The following is a 14,165-nucleotide window of genomic DNA, read 5'->3' on the forward strand; positions in this document are numbered from 1 at the left end:
CCCTGATATATGCTCCCAGGAGCAGGAAGAAGGAGTTTTACACTTCAGACGCCCTGATATCTGCTCCCAGGAGCAGGAAGAAGGAGTTTTACACTTCAGACGCCCTGATATATGCTCCTAGGAGCAGGAAGAAGGAGTTTTACACTTCAGACGCCCTGATATCTGCTCCCAGGAGCAGGAAGAAGGAGTTTTACACTTCAGACGCCCTGATATCTGCTCCCAGGAGCAGGAAGAAGGAGTTTTACACTTCAGACGCCCTGATATCTGCTCCCAGGAGCAGGAAGAAGGAGTTTTACACTTCAGACGCCCTGATATATGCTCCCAGGAGCAGGAAGAAGGAGTTTTACACTTCAGACGCCCTGATATCTGCTCCCAGGAGCAGGAAGAAGGAGTTTTACACTTCAGACGCCCTGATATATGCTCCCAGGAACAGGAAGAAGGAGTTTTACACCTCAGACGCCCTGATATATGCTCCCAGGAGCAGGAAGAAGGAGTTTTACACTTCAGACGCCCTGATATCTGCTCCCAGGAGCAGGAAGAAGGAGTTTTACACTTCAGACGCCCTGATATATGCTCCCAGGAACAGGAAGAAGGAGTTTTACACTTCAGACGCCCTGATATATGCTCCTAGGAGCAGGAAGAAGGAGTTTTACACTTCAGACGCCCTGATATCTGCTCCCAGGAGCAGGAAGAAGGAGTTTTACACTTCAGACGCCCTGATATCTGCTCCCAGGAGCAGGAAGAAGGAGTTTTACACTTCAGACGCCCTGATATATGCTCCCAGGAGCAGGAAGAAGGAGTTTTACACTTCAGACGCCCTGATATATGCTACCAGGAGCAGGAAGAAGGAGTTTTACACTTCAGACGCCCTGATATCTGCTCCCAGGAGCAGGAAGAAGGAGTTTTACACTTCAGACGCCCTGATATATGCTCCCAGGAGCAGGAAGAAGGAGTTTTACACTTCAGACGCCCTGATATATGCTCCCAGGAGCAGGAAGAAGGAGTTTTACACTTCAGACGCCCTGATATATGCTCCCAGGAGCAGGAAGAAGGAGTTTTACACTTCAGATGCCCTGATATATGCTCCCAGGAACAGGAAGAAGGAGTTTTACACTTCAGACGCCCTGATATCTGCTCCCAGGAACAGGAAGAAGGAGTTTTACACTTCAGACGCCCTGATATATGCTCCTAGGAGCAGGAAGAAGGAGTTTTACACTTCAGACGCCCTGATATCTGCTCCCAGGAGCAGGAAGAAGGAGTTTTACACTTCAGACGCCCTGATATATGCTCCCAGGAGCAGGAAGAAGGAGTTTTACACTTCAGACGCCCTGATATATGCTACCAGGAGCAGGAAGAAGGAGTTTTACACTTCAGACGCCCTGATATCTGCTCCCAGGAGCAGGAAGAAGGAGTTTTACACTTCAGACGCCCTGATATATGCTCCCAGGAGCAGGAAGAAGGAGTTTTACACTTCAGACGCCCTGATATATGCTCCCAGGAGCAGGAAGAAGGAGTTTTACACTTCAGACGCCCTGATATATGCTCCCAGGAGCAGGAAGAAGGAGTTTTACACTTCAGATGCCCTGATATATGCTCCCAGGAACAGGAAGAAGGAGTTTTACACTTCAGACGCCCTGATATATGCTCCCAGGAGCAGGAAGAAGGAGTTTTACACTTCAGACGCCCTGATATCTGCTCCCAGGAACAGGAAGAAGGAGTTTTACACTTCAGACGCCCTGATATCTGCTCCCAGGAACAGGAAGAAGGAGTTTTACACTTCAGACGCCCTGATATATGCTCCCAGGAGCAGGAAGAAGGAGTTTTACACTTCAGACGCCCTGATATATGCTCCCAGGAACAGGAAGAAGGAGTTTTACACTTCAGACGCCCTGATATCTGCTCCCAGGAACAGGAAGAAGGAGTTTTACACTTCAGACGCCCTGATATATGCTCCCAGGAGCAGGAAGAAGGAGTTTTACACTTCAGACGCCCTTATATATGCTCCCAGGAACAGGAAGAAGGAGTTTTACACTTCAGACGCCCTGATATCTGCTCCCAGGAACAGGAAGAAGGAGTTTTACACTTCAGACGCCCTGATATATGCTCCCAGGAGCAGGAAGAAGGAGTTTTACACTTCAGATGCCCTGATATATGCTCCCAGGAACAGGAAGAAGGAGTTTTACACTTCAGACGCCCTGATATATGCTCCCAGGAGCAGGAAGAAGGAGTTTTACACTTCAGACGCCCTGATATATGCTCCCAGGAGCAGGAAGAAGGAGTTTTACACTTCAGATGCCCTGATATCTGCTCCCAGGAACAGGAAGAAGGAGTTTTACACTTCAGACGCCCTGATATATGCTCCCAGGAGCAGGAAGAAGGAGTTTTACACTTCAGACGCCCTGATATATGCTCCCAGGAACAGGAAGAAGGAGTTTTACACTTCAGACGCCCTGATATCTGCTCCCAGGAACAGGAAGAAGGAGTTTTACACTTCAGACGCCCTGATATATGCTCCCAGGAGCAGGAAGAAGGAGTTTTACACTTCAGACGCCCTTATATATGCTCCCAGGAACAGGAAGAAGGAGTTTTACACTTCAGACGCCCTGATATCTGCTCCCAGGAACAGGAAGAAGGAGTTTTACACTTCAGACGCCCTGATATATGCTCCCAGGAACAGGAAGAAGGAGTTTTACACTTCAGACGCCCTGATATCTGCTCCCAGGAGCAGGAAGAAGGAGTTTTACACTTCAGATGCCCTGATATATGCTCCCAGGAACAGGAAGAAGGAGTTTTACACTTCAGACGCCCTGATATATGCTCCCAGGAGCAGGAAGAAGGAGTTTTACACTTCAGACGCCCTGATATATGCTCCCAGGAACAGGAAGAAGGAGTTTTACACTTCAGACGCCCTGATATCTGCTCCCAGGAGCAGGAAGAAGGAGTTTTACACCTCAGACGCCCTGATATATGCTCCCAGGAGCAGGAAGAAGGAGTTTTACACCTCAGACGCCCTGATATCTGCTCCCAGGAACAGGAAGAAGGAGTTTTACTGAATATGTAAATCCTGTAAAACCTTTAAATCCTGCTGCTGGTGTTAATGGATTAAAATGGATGTTTTCATGTTTCAGCCCGTTGTCGTCAGTCTTTTATGAGCCTCCATACAGACTTATAGACGATGTTCACGTCTCTGAGGGGAAACCAGGGAAGTGTTAAAAATGAAAGTGATAATTCAAAATAACGAATAAAGTCCTGCTCATATTTCATGAATCATGTAGAGAGAGTCTGATCAGGGCAGATGGTTTCTTCCTCCGAGCCGAAAGAGGAAATGTTTGGAAAGCAGCTGAGAAGGTGTGAACTTCACCGACTGGAGAAGCTTGTGTGTTGTTTAAAATAATTTCAGGCTGAAAATAAAAGCAGACAGGAGGGATCTGCTGGAGGAAAACACCAGAGGACGAGCGCTTCCTGCTGGTTTTAGTCTGAAATAACTCACTTCTTTAGTGTTCTGCTCACTCTCAGCTTTGATGTTCACTCAAAAGGTCCTTTTTTAAAAGAGTTTTATTGAAGGCTTCAGGTCCTTTAAACAGTATTTATTCATCCTTTGAACCGTAGAGGATTGGATTCGCTGACCTCTGACCTCCCTCCTGCAGGTCAACAACAGCAATAAGAAGGAGTGGAACGGGATGATGGGAGAGCTGCTGGGAGGCCTGGCCGACATGATCGTGGCCCCCCTCACCATCAACAACGAGCGCGCTCAGTACATCGAGTTTTCCAAACCCTTCAAATACCAGGGGCTCACCATCCTCGTCAAGAAGGTGAGCGCCGGATCACAGTTTTATAAACATATATTTACACCCTGTGCCCTGTGATGGTCTCCACTCATTTGTGTTCTTCTGTAAGCGTTTTCCCTTCAGGGGAATGAATCGGGTGTAGCAGACATTTTTAAAAGGTGTTGTTAGCAGGTAGCCAGGGACAGCGGACCGGAAGTCCTGCGTAAATCCCGCCATACAGTCAACGAAAGTTCTGCTGGCCTTAGTTTTTCCTGTGATATTTTTCAAAATACGGAACAAATCGCGTCCGGTTTTGGTTCCATTTTGACGCCACATTTAAATAAAGGACGATTCTGTATTTTACGGGACATGTGGCAACCCGAGATAGCTTAGTTGAAACTGCAGGGAACAGCTAGCTAACACTGTTAGCATCCACCTAAGAACCCCTGGCTTATATTTATAACTGAAACTACAGGGAACAGCTAGCTCACACTGTTAGCATCCATCTAAGAACCCCTGGCTAACATTTATAACTGAAACTAAAGGGAACAGCTAGCTCACACTGTTAGCATCCATCTAAGAACCCCTGGCTAACATTTATAACTGAAACTGCAGGGAACAGCTAGCTCACTCTGTTAGCATCCACATTGGCAGCATTGTTAGCATTGGCAGCATAACGGGAACACCTGGTGATGAAAAACGACACAAACTACCTGTGAATGTTTCTGCTGATCTCTGTGAGGCTGTGCAGCTGTTTCTCATGGTTTTATCAGCTGCTGTACAGCTAAATAATTCAACCTGCTGTTGGTTCAGCATGAGAGCTTTAACCAAACACTGGTGGGACAGACTTCTGATTTCCATCAACAGTTTCAGAGTTTTTACGTCCAAACTCAGGCTCAGCTGTTAAAAGTGGGTCAAAGCTCCAGCAGTGAGACTCATCTTTTTATAATTCACCTGCTTTCACCTGCTGGCAGCTTTGGGATATTCCTGTAGATGAAGGATCCAAACAGAAAGGATCTAAATTTAGAAAGTAGATTTAGTTCAGTTTTAGAGTCAAATTAACTTCCATCTTCAGCTGAGATGATCCTTCCGGATGGAGGATTATTGGAGCTGGATCTCAGTCTGAAGAAAGGTGAAGCTGGAGCTCCTCGACCCGTCTTTGGTTTGCTCCGCCTCCTGCAGTTTGTAGTTAGGTTAATTCAGTTAATTCAGCTTCTGAATAAACGGGATCAGATCTGAGAGGCGTCCTGAATCCTCTGATGACTCAGCAGGAAGCACAGACTGGCCGTGTGAATGCTGGCGTTCACACGCTGCAGCCTCAGTCCGACTCAGTGATTTATTTTAGCTGGTATTGATGGCTCTGCTCTCAGACGAGTTTTCAGCTCCTCGTTATTCAGCTCCTCGTTATTCAGCTCCTCGTTATTCAGCTCCTCGTAAAGCTTTCAGCAGAAGCCCGTTCCAGTGTGTGAGTGTGTGTGTTGCTGTGTGTTCAGGAAATCCCTCGCAGCACTCTGGACTCATTCATGCAGCCGTTCCAGAGCACACTGTGGCTGTTAGTCGGTCTGTCGGTCCATGTGGTGGCAGTGATGCTTTACCTATTAGACCGGTTCAGGTAAGCAGCACGACACAGAGCGGGGGGGCGGAGCCAGCGGGATCAAACACGGTTAAACACGACGCCGTGTGTCCGCAGCCCGTTCGGAAGGTTTAAAGTGAACAGTGAAGAAGAGGAAGAAGACGCCCTGACGCTGTCCTCCGCCATGTGGTTCTCATGGGGAGTTCTGCTCAACTCTGGGATCGGAGAAGGTAACGAACGCCGTCAGATGGCTTCATGCACAGCGAGATAATGTGGAGGCAACCATGTTTAAAGCTGCAGTGCGTAACGTCTACGTGTCTTTAAATATCCAGATTTAAATATCCAGATTTAAATATCCAGATTCAAATATCCAGATTTAAATATCCAGATTCAAAAATCCAGATTCAAATATCCAGATTTAAATATCCAGATTTAAATATCCAGATTCAAATATCCAGATTCAAATATCCAGATTCAAATATCCAGATTTAAATATCCAGATTCAAATATCCAGATTCAAATATCCAGATTTAAATATCCAGATTCAAATATCCAGATTTAAATATCCAGATTCAAATATCCAGATTCAAATATCCAGATTTAAATATCCAGATTCAAATATCCAGATTTAAATATCCAGATTTAAATATCCAGATTCAAATATCCAGATTTAAATATCCAGATTCAAATATCCAGATTTAAATATCCAGATTCAAATATCCAGATTTAAATATCCAGATTCAAATATCCAGATTTAAATATCCAGATTTAAATATCCGCTTCACTCCAGCCACCATGAGAGCAGCTGATCCAGCGCTGATCCAGAGCTGATGAAGCTACTCCGCTCCTCTAACACCTCGCCCTATTCATCAGTCTTTGTTCTTTTTGTATTTGGTGTCGGGGGGCGACTCGTTCCCGCGCTGCGGAGCAGGAAGTGACGCGTTCTTCTCGGTTTACCTGACAACGAACAGGGAGGAGAGGCTGCTGGAAGCAACATGGCGGAGAACCCAAAGAAGCGCCAAAGAAAAGGCAGGAGGTCTGTTGGCGAAGAGAGAGAGTGGCTAAAGGAGGAGACTGAGCAGAGTTTGCATCGGCGGCGCTTTTCCTCCCTGAAGGAGGAGACTCCGACGTTGTCCTGATAAAAACTACTTCTGAACATTTTTCCTTTTTTGCATCGACGGTTCTTCTTCAGAAAAGCATAAAAATATTGTTGAATCGCGTCGTGTTGGAGGGGTGATGGTGGGGGGGCGGGTCACACCGGGCCACTCGTCCTACTGAGGCGCCGGCCGCGTCGTTGTAATAACACATACATCCTGTAGGGGGCGCCAGAGGTTACGCACTGCAGCTTTAAATGACTTCCAGGCAGGATGATGTGTTCACAGGCCCACTTTAACACCCACCTTACATCCAGGAGCTCACCACACGTCTGTCCACCTGCAGCCTTCCCCTTTTGAACCCAGACATGTTGCCAGGTCTTGTGACAGAAACAAGCTTTTAGAAAAGTCATGATAGGCAGATCTGACAGCTCTGGATTAAGGTCTGTACAAGTCCACATGATGTGATATCCATAGCTGCTCATAGCTGACCTCTTCAGGCCTTAAATATCAGGCGAATATCAGAATATTCCTGCACATGTGAACGTTTCCTCCTTTCGTCCGTCTGCAGGAGCTCCCAGGAGCTTCTCGGCCAGGATCCTGGGGATGGTTTGGGCGGGGTTCGCTATGATCATCGTAGCGTCGTACACTGCCAACCTGGCAGCCTTCCTGGTGCTGGACCGGCCTGAGGAGCGCATCACTGGCATCAACGACCCCAGGGTAAGAACAGGATCTGCTCCTCCCTGATCTGCTCCTCCCTGATCTGCTCCTCCCTGATCTGTTCCTCCCTGATCTGTTCCTCCCTGATCTGCTCCTCCCTGATCACCTCCTCCCTGATCTGTTCCTCCCTGATCTGCTCCTCCCTGACCTGCTCCTCCCTGATCTGTTCCTCCCTGATCTGCTCCTCCCTGATCTGTTCCTCCCTGATCTGTTCCTCCCTGATCTGCTCCTCCCTGATCACCTCCTCCCTGATCTGTTCCTCCCTGATCTGTTCCTCCCTGATCTGCTCCTCCCTGATCTGTTCCTCCCTGATCTGCTCCTCCCTGATCTGCTCCTCCCTGATCTGTTCCTCCCTGATCTGTTCCTCCCTGATCTGCTCCTCCCTGATCACCTCCTCCCTGATCTGTTCCTCCCTGATCTGCTCCTCCCTGACCTGCTCCTCCCTGATCTGCTCCTCCCTGATCACCTCCTCCCTGATCTGTTCCTCCCTGATCTGCTCCTCCCTGATCTGTTCCTCCCTGATCTGCTCCTCCCTGATCACCTCCTCCCTGATCTGTTCCTCCCTGATCTGCTCCTCCCTGATCTGTTCCTCCCTGATCACCTCCTCCCTGATCTGTTCCTCCCTGATCTGCTCCTCCCTGCTCCTCCCTGATCTGTTCCTCCCTGATCTGCTCCTCCCTGATCTGCTCCTCCCTGATCTGTTCCTCCCTGATCTGTTCCTCCCTGATCTGCTCCTCCCTGATCACCTCCTCCCTGATCTGTTCCTCCCTGATCTGCTCCTCCCTGACCTGCTCCTCCCTGATCTGCTCCTCCCTGATCACCTCCTCCCTGATCTGTTCCTCCCTGATCTGCTCCTCCCTGATCTGTTCCTCCCTGATCTGCTCCTCCCTGATCACCTCCTCCCTGATCTGTTCCTCCCTGATCTGCTCCTCCCTGATCTGATCCTCCCTGATCTGTTCCTCCCTGATCTGTTCCTCCCTGATCTGCTCCTCCCTGATCTGCTCCTCCCTGATCTGCTCCTCCCTGATCTGCTCCTCCCTGATCTGCTCCTCCCTGATCTGCTCCTCCCTGACCTGTCAGCGTTAAACTGTCTGAGCTCGTTGCTGTGGAATCAAACTGTTCAGGAGATGAATAAAGTGAAGCTGCAGTCATGTGAACCGAGGCAGCCAGCGAGGGGAACCGTAACTCCAGCTGGAGTCTGACACAGGCTGGAGTTTAAAGCACCTTGTTCAGGTTTAACCTGAAGCCTCCCGACACTTTTATAACTGACCACAGGCTGCTGAACCCACAGCTTTGCCTTTCCGGCTCTCTGTTCCCCCGATCCGACCTCCTGCTCCTTAATTCCTCCCAGCTGGATGAAGCCAACACAGCCACAGATGGACCTGAAGAAGTCCGACTCACAGCAGAAACAGATCAGGAGCCGTAATAATCACACAGGAAGCGGCCCGGAAGTCGTCTTCAGGTCCATAAAACACATGAAGACGAGTCGGGCTCCCCCCCACCGTCCAATGAGTCTGTTCCACAACACAGAAAACTCACATTTTAGCTTTAAATATTCATTCTAAAATAAAAGCTAAAAGATATTTGTTCTCAGACACTCAGAATATGTTTTTGTATAAGTGGGCAGGGAGTTTTTACTGAGAACAGGTCAGACTCAGCCTGTGATTGGCTCAGCCAGCTGTGCATCTCAGCCAGCTGTGCATCACAGCCAGCTGTGCATCTCAGCCAGCTGTGCATCACAGCCAGCTGTGCATCACAGCCAGCTGTGCATCTCAGCCAGCTGTGCATCACAGCCAGCTGTGCATCTCAGCCAGCTGTGCATCACAGCCAGCTGTGCATCACAGCCAGCTGTGCATCTCAGCCAGCTGTGCATCTCAGCCAGCTGTGCATCACAGCCAGCTGTGCATCTCAGCCAGCTGTGCATCTCAGCCAGCTGTGCATCACAGCCAGCTGTGCATCTCAGCCAGCTGTGCATCTCAGCCAGCTGTGCATCACAGCCAGCTGTGCATCACAGCCAGCTGTGCATCACAGCCAGCTGTGCATCACAGCCAGCTGTGCATCTCAGCCAGCTGTGCATCTCAGCCAGGTGTGTGCATCTCAGCCAGCTGTGCATCTCAGCCAGCTGTGCATCACAGCCAGCTGTGCATCTCAGCCAGCTGTGCATCTCAGCCAGCTGTGCATCACAGCCAGCTGTGCATCTCAGCCAGCTGTGCATCACAGCCAGCTGTGCATCTCAGCCAGCTGTGCATCACAGCCAGCTGTGCATCTCAGCCAGCTGGAGCCCACAGAGTCCGTTTGTGACTGTTTGTTGTGTTGCTTTCAGCTGCGTAACCCATCAGATAAGTTCATCTACGCCACAGTGAAGCAGAGCTCGGTGGATATCTACTTCAGACGGCAGGTGGAGCTGAGCACCATGTACCGGCACATGGAGAAACACAACTACGAGAGCGCCGCTGAGGCCATCCAGGCTGTCCGAGACAAGTAAGCAGCACCGACAGCACAGGAAACGATGAGCTGCTCGCTGTTCTGACATGTTGCTCCGCCTCCTGCAGTAAGCTTCACGCCTTCATCTGGGACAGCGCCGTGTTGGAGTTTGAGGCGTCGCAGAAGTGCGACCTCGTTACCACAGGAGAGCTTTTCTTCCGCTCCGGCTTCGGGATCGGGATGAGGAAGGACAGTCCGTGGAAACAGAACGTTTCCCTGGCGATCCTCAGGTACAAAACGCCACGATGCTGGTAAGCTGCTGAAGCCCCTCCCCCTCCCCTCACCTGTCCCATCTTCACAGTTCCCATGAGAACGGCTTCATGGAGGACCTGGACAAGACGTGGGTTCGATACCAGGAGTGTGACTCCAGGAGCAACGCGCCCGCCACCCTCACCTTCGAGAACATGGCAGGTAGGAAACAGGCTCCGCCTCCTCACAGGTGTGCCCCCAAGGCTTCAGGTTTCACCGCAGCCTGTCCTCCTCAGGTGTGTTCATGCTGGTCGCCGGCGGCATCGTCGCCGGGATCTTCCTCATCTTCATCGAGATCGCCTACAAACGCCACAAAGACGCCCGCAGGAAACAGATGCAGCTCGCCTTCGCTGCCGTCAACGTGTGGCGGAAAAACCTGCAGGTAGGCGCCGCCATCATGACCTGTAACCTGACCCTTCCCTCTCTGCCCGAGGGCTCCAACAGCCTGATGATGTCACTCCTTCACAGTCCAGGAAGCGTTTTGGTCACATGACCCGGCAGGATTCACACACGATAAAACGGCTTCTGGTCCGTGTGACTCCCACAAATGTCTTCTTTTTTAACTCGGAATGATTTTCAGCCAATCATAAGAAAGCACCCAACGTGCACTTACTCCTCAGCCAATCACATTCAGCCATTCAAGCTGCTGCACATGCATGTGAACTTCAGTCAGTCCAACATGTCCAGGAACCTGTTCTCCAGCCAGCTGAGCGAGTGTTTGACTGTCAGCAGTCAGAGGCTTCATCAGACCTGCTGGAACCCGCTACAGGAGCCTAAAATCTGGAAATATGTAAATGTAATATATAAATGATGGCCTACAGTGGCCTAAAATATGGAAATATGTAAATGTAATATATAAATGATGGCCTACAGTGGCCTTAAATATGGAAATATGTAAATGTAATATATAAATGATGGCCTACAGTGGCCTAAAATATGGAAATATGTAAATGTAATATATAAATGATGGCCTACAGTGGCCTAAAATATGGAAATATGTAAATGTAATATATAAATGATGGCCTACAGTGGCCTAAAATATGGAAATATGTAAATGTAATATATAAATGATGGCCTACAGTGGCCTAAAATATGGAAATATGTAAATGTAATATATAAATGATGGCCTACAGTGGCCTAAAATATGGAAATATGTAAATGTAATATATAAATGATGGCCTACAGTGGCCTAAAATATGGAAATATGTAAATGTAATATATAAATGATGGCCTACAGTGGCCTAAAATATGGAAATATGTAAATGTAATATATAAATGATGGCCTACAGTGGCCTAAAATATGGAAATATGTAAATGTAATATATAAATGATGGCCTACAGTGGCCTAAAATATGGAAATATGTAAATGTAATATATAAATGATGGCCTACAGTGGCCTAAAATATGGAAATATGTAAATGTAATATATAAATGATGGCCTACAGTGGCCTAAAATATGGAAATATGTAAATGTAATATATAAATGATGGCCTACAGTGGCCTAAAATATGTAAATATGTAAATGTAATATATAAATGATGGCCTACAGTGGCCTAAAATATGGAAATATGTAAATGTAATATATAAATGATGGCCTACAGTGGCCTAAAATATGGAAATATGTAAATGTAATATATAAATGATGGCCTACAGTGGCCTAAAATATGGAAATATGTAAATGTAATATATAAATGATGGCCTACAGTGGCGCTGCCTTCTCTCTCGGGGTGTTTGGGGCCGAGCTGCTTCCTGTCAAACAGTCACTTTATTCACGAGAAATTCAACCTTCTGGAAAGATACTCGTCTGTAGGTGTTAGCGTAGCTGAGCTGGAAGCCATGTTGGACTGACTGAAGTTCACATGCATGCAGAAAAGAACAGAAAAATACTTTATTCATCCCCCAGTGGAGCACATTCAAATTAGTCGAGTAGCTCAAAAAATGATAAATAATTACAATCATTGCATACTGGACAACAACAACAACAATAATAATAATAATAATAATCAATGATGAAATCAATAAATGTGAGAAGAACAGGTCAGGTGTTAAAAAGCCTTTTGGGGACAAAGGACCTCCTGCAGCTCTCAGTCCTGCAGCTGCTCCTCTGACCTGCCGGGACGCTGTGGAGAGATTATCATTATATCAATATATATATCGTATATAGCGCCGTGTGATTGGCTGAAAGAAGGAAGACATCTGATTGGTTGCAGATTAAAAAAAAAGACATTTGTGGGTCGTTGCAGCGAAGTCCAGAAGCCGTTATTTTGTGTGTGAATCTTGTGCATCTGAGACAGACTGATTCAGCTCCACAGATTATCTTCTTGTTCAGGTTTCCAACAGGTGAGTGAAGGTGTTCAGTGACTGAAGAGCAGCCGATGAGCCTTCATTAGAACGGTCCAGTTTAAACTCAACAGGTCCGAGCAGGGTTAGCTAACCCCGTGCCGATCCTCATGAAGCCAGAGCTTCACACACTTTACTGAAGAAAAACACATTCATGTTCCTATTTCTGTCACAAAATAAAGAGACTTTTCGTCTAAAATGTCTTGTTCTGCTCAAAAATATTCAGCTTTCAGCAAAATGAATGAAAACAGAACAGAAAATGGCCCGAAACTGCCAGCAGTTATTAATCAGTTCTGAGCCTCAGAACAGTGCAAAGTAGCTCTGATGGGCTGAAAACAGCTTTGCTCCTCACTGAGATGCTAATGTGCTGAAATCTCTGAAATAAGAAGAAACTTAACCCTTAAAACCTCCAGGTTCCAACAGGTTAAAAACAGAAAAGTACTGAGTGTGACCCAAACTTTACGAAGGTCCTACATTTAATCACCTAATTTACCTGTGGTGACATCACTGATGACATCACTGCGTCTGGATTCCAGCTTCTAGTGAACATTGGATTCTGAACACATTTCCACAGGATTTTAACTTTTTTCCTTTTCTGATTTCATCAACACAACAGGCAGAATGCAGTCAGCTTCCTCAAATTTACGTTTTCCCTGTAAAAACAGAAGCCAGTGAAGCCCAAAAGAAGACCAGTCTGGTCCGATTGGGCCGAGCAGATGTCTTTGACCTCGGACCAGTCGGAGCAGAATAATCTGTGAACAGGATCTTTTCTGCTTCCTGCAACACTTTAATGATTTCCTGGTTCCTGAAGGACAGTTTAAGCCTCCTCCTGTTTCAGGTGCTGTGAGCCTCTGCTGATGCGCTGGTTAATGCAGCGCGTTACGAATGAGAGGCTCCGCCTCTGCTGCCAGACAACCTTGGGTCTCCTTGGCGAGTGAGAGCTCATCAATAATGAGGCTGCTGCAGCTCCCTGAAGCTCATAAAGCTTCAAATAAAACTTTATTGCTCTCTAAGGACGAGCACAGAGCCTCACAGCAGATAAGAACCTGAGCGAAATGCAGCGAACCGAGTGTAAAATAAGAGGTGATGACCTCACACTGCAGGCCGACCAATAAGGAACCAGACGCTCTGCAGCGGTGTGACGTGATGTGACAGACTTAGCTGGGATGGTGGTGATAAACAACACGTGTAAAGTAAAAGAGTAAACAACAACAACCAGGACTGCAAACAACAACACGACTTATAATTTAACATTTATTTCACTTCAACTCTCCAACAAAATCTGTTTCTGAGCACATCTGAATTGATTTTTCTGAATGTTCTACATCCTCATATTTAAATGATTCGATTTTTAAGTTTTTAAGGTCATAAAATAAGTATTTGTTTTTATAGGTTTATTCTTCCCTCATATTGTTAATAGTCTCGCCACAGGGGTCCCCCAAGGCTCAGTACTGGGACCTCTTCTCTTTGCCATATACACCACCTCACTGGGACAGATCCTCCGATCACATGGCTTCTCATACCAATGTTATGCTGATGATACCCAGCTCTATCTGTCATTCCCACCTGACGACCACACGGTCTCAGCTGAATCTCAGACTGTCTCTCTGACATATCAACATGGATGAAAGCCCATCACCTCCAACTTAACCTCCCAAAAACTGAACTGCTGGTCTTCCCAAACCAACCAAACACCACAGCATCTGCATCCAAACTGAATCTCTGGCTCCATCAAAGGTTGCTACAAACTTGGGTGTCATGATTGATGAGTCTGACTGGTGGTTTCCTTCTTATCGTTAGCTTTGACGTTAGCTGTTATGTTATAACATATAACCTATAACATATATATATATAACATATATCCTTATTTGTAACATAACATCCTCACTTTGGATAAAAGCTAAATATAGAAACATAAATGTTCTCCTTTACAGAATC

At 47.0% G+C, this 14,165-nt stretch overlaps 1 protein-coding gene across 1 annotated transcript in view; it reads left to right on the forward strand.

Annotated features, from left to right (window-relative positions):
• Positions 1-14,165, forward strand: part of grin1b (glutamate receptor, ionotropic, N-methyl D-aspartate 1b) — a 71,075-nt gene that overhangs the window by 42,804 nt on the left and 14,106 nt on the right. Inside the window, exons 13-20 of the mRNA XM_072386840.1 lie at positions 3,648-3,812; positions 5,261-5,379; positions 5,458-5,570; positions 7,006-7,154; positions 9,478-9,635; positions 9,707-9,868; positions 9,940-10,049; positions 10,124-10,269. Coding sequence (XP_072242941.1) covers positions 3,648-3,812; positions 5,261-5,379; positions 5,458-5,570; positions 7,006-7,154; positions 9,478-9,635; positions 9,707-9,868; positions 9,940-10,049; positions 10,124-10,269 — 1,122 coding nt within the window. The remainder of the gene's footprint in view (positions 1-3,647; positions 3,813-5,260; positions 5,380-5,457; positions 5,571-7,005; positions 7,155-9,477; positions 9,636-9,706; positions 9,869-9,939; positions 10,050-10,123; positions 10,270-14,165) is intronic.

Source organism: Leuresthes tenuis, unplaced genomic scaffold (assembly GCF_036924035.1).
Source record: "Leuresthes tenuis unplaced genomic scaffold, fLeuTen1.0.hap1 SCAF_6, whole genome shotgun sequence".
Lineage (NCBI taxonomy): Eukaryota > Metazoa > Chordata > Actinopteri > Atheriniformes > Atherinopsidae > Leuresthes > Leuresthes tenuis.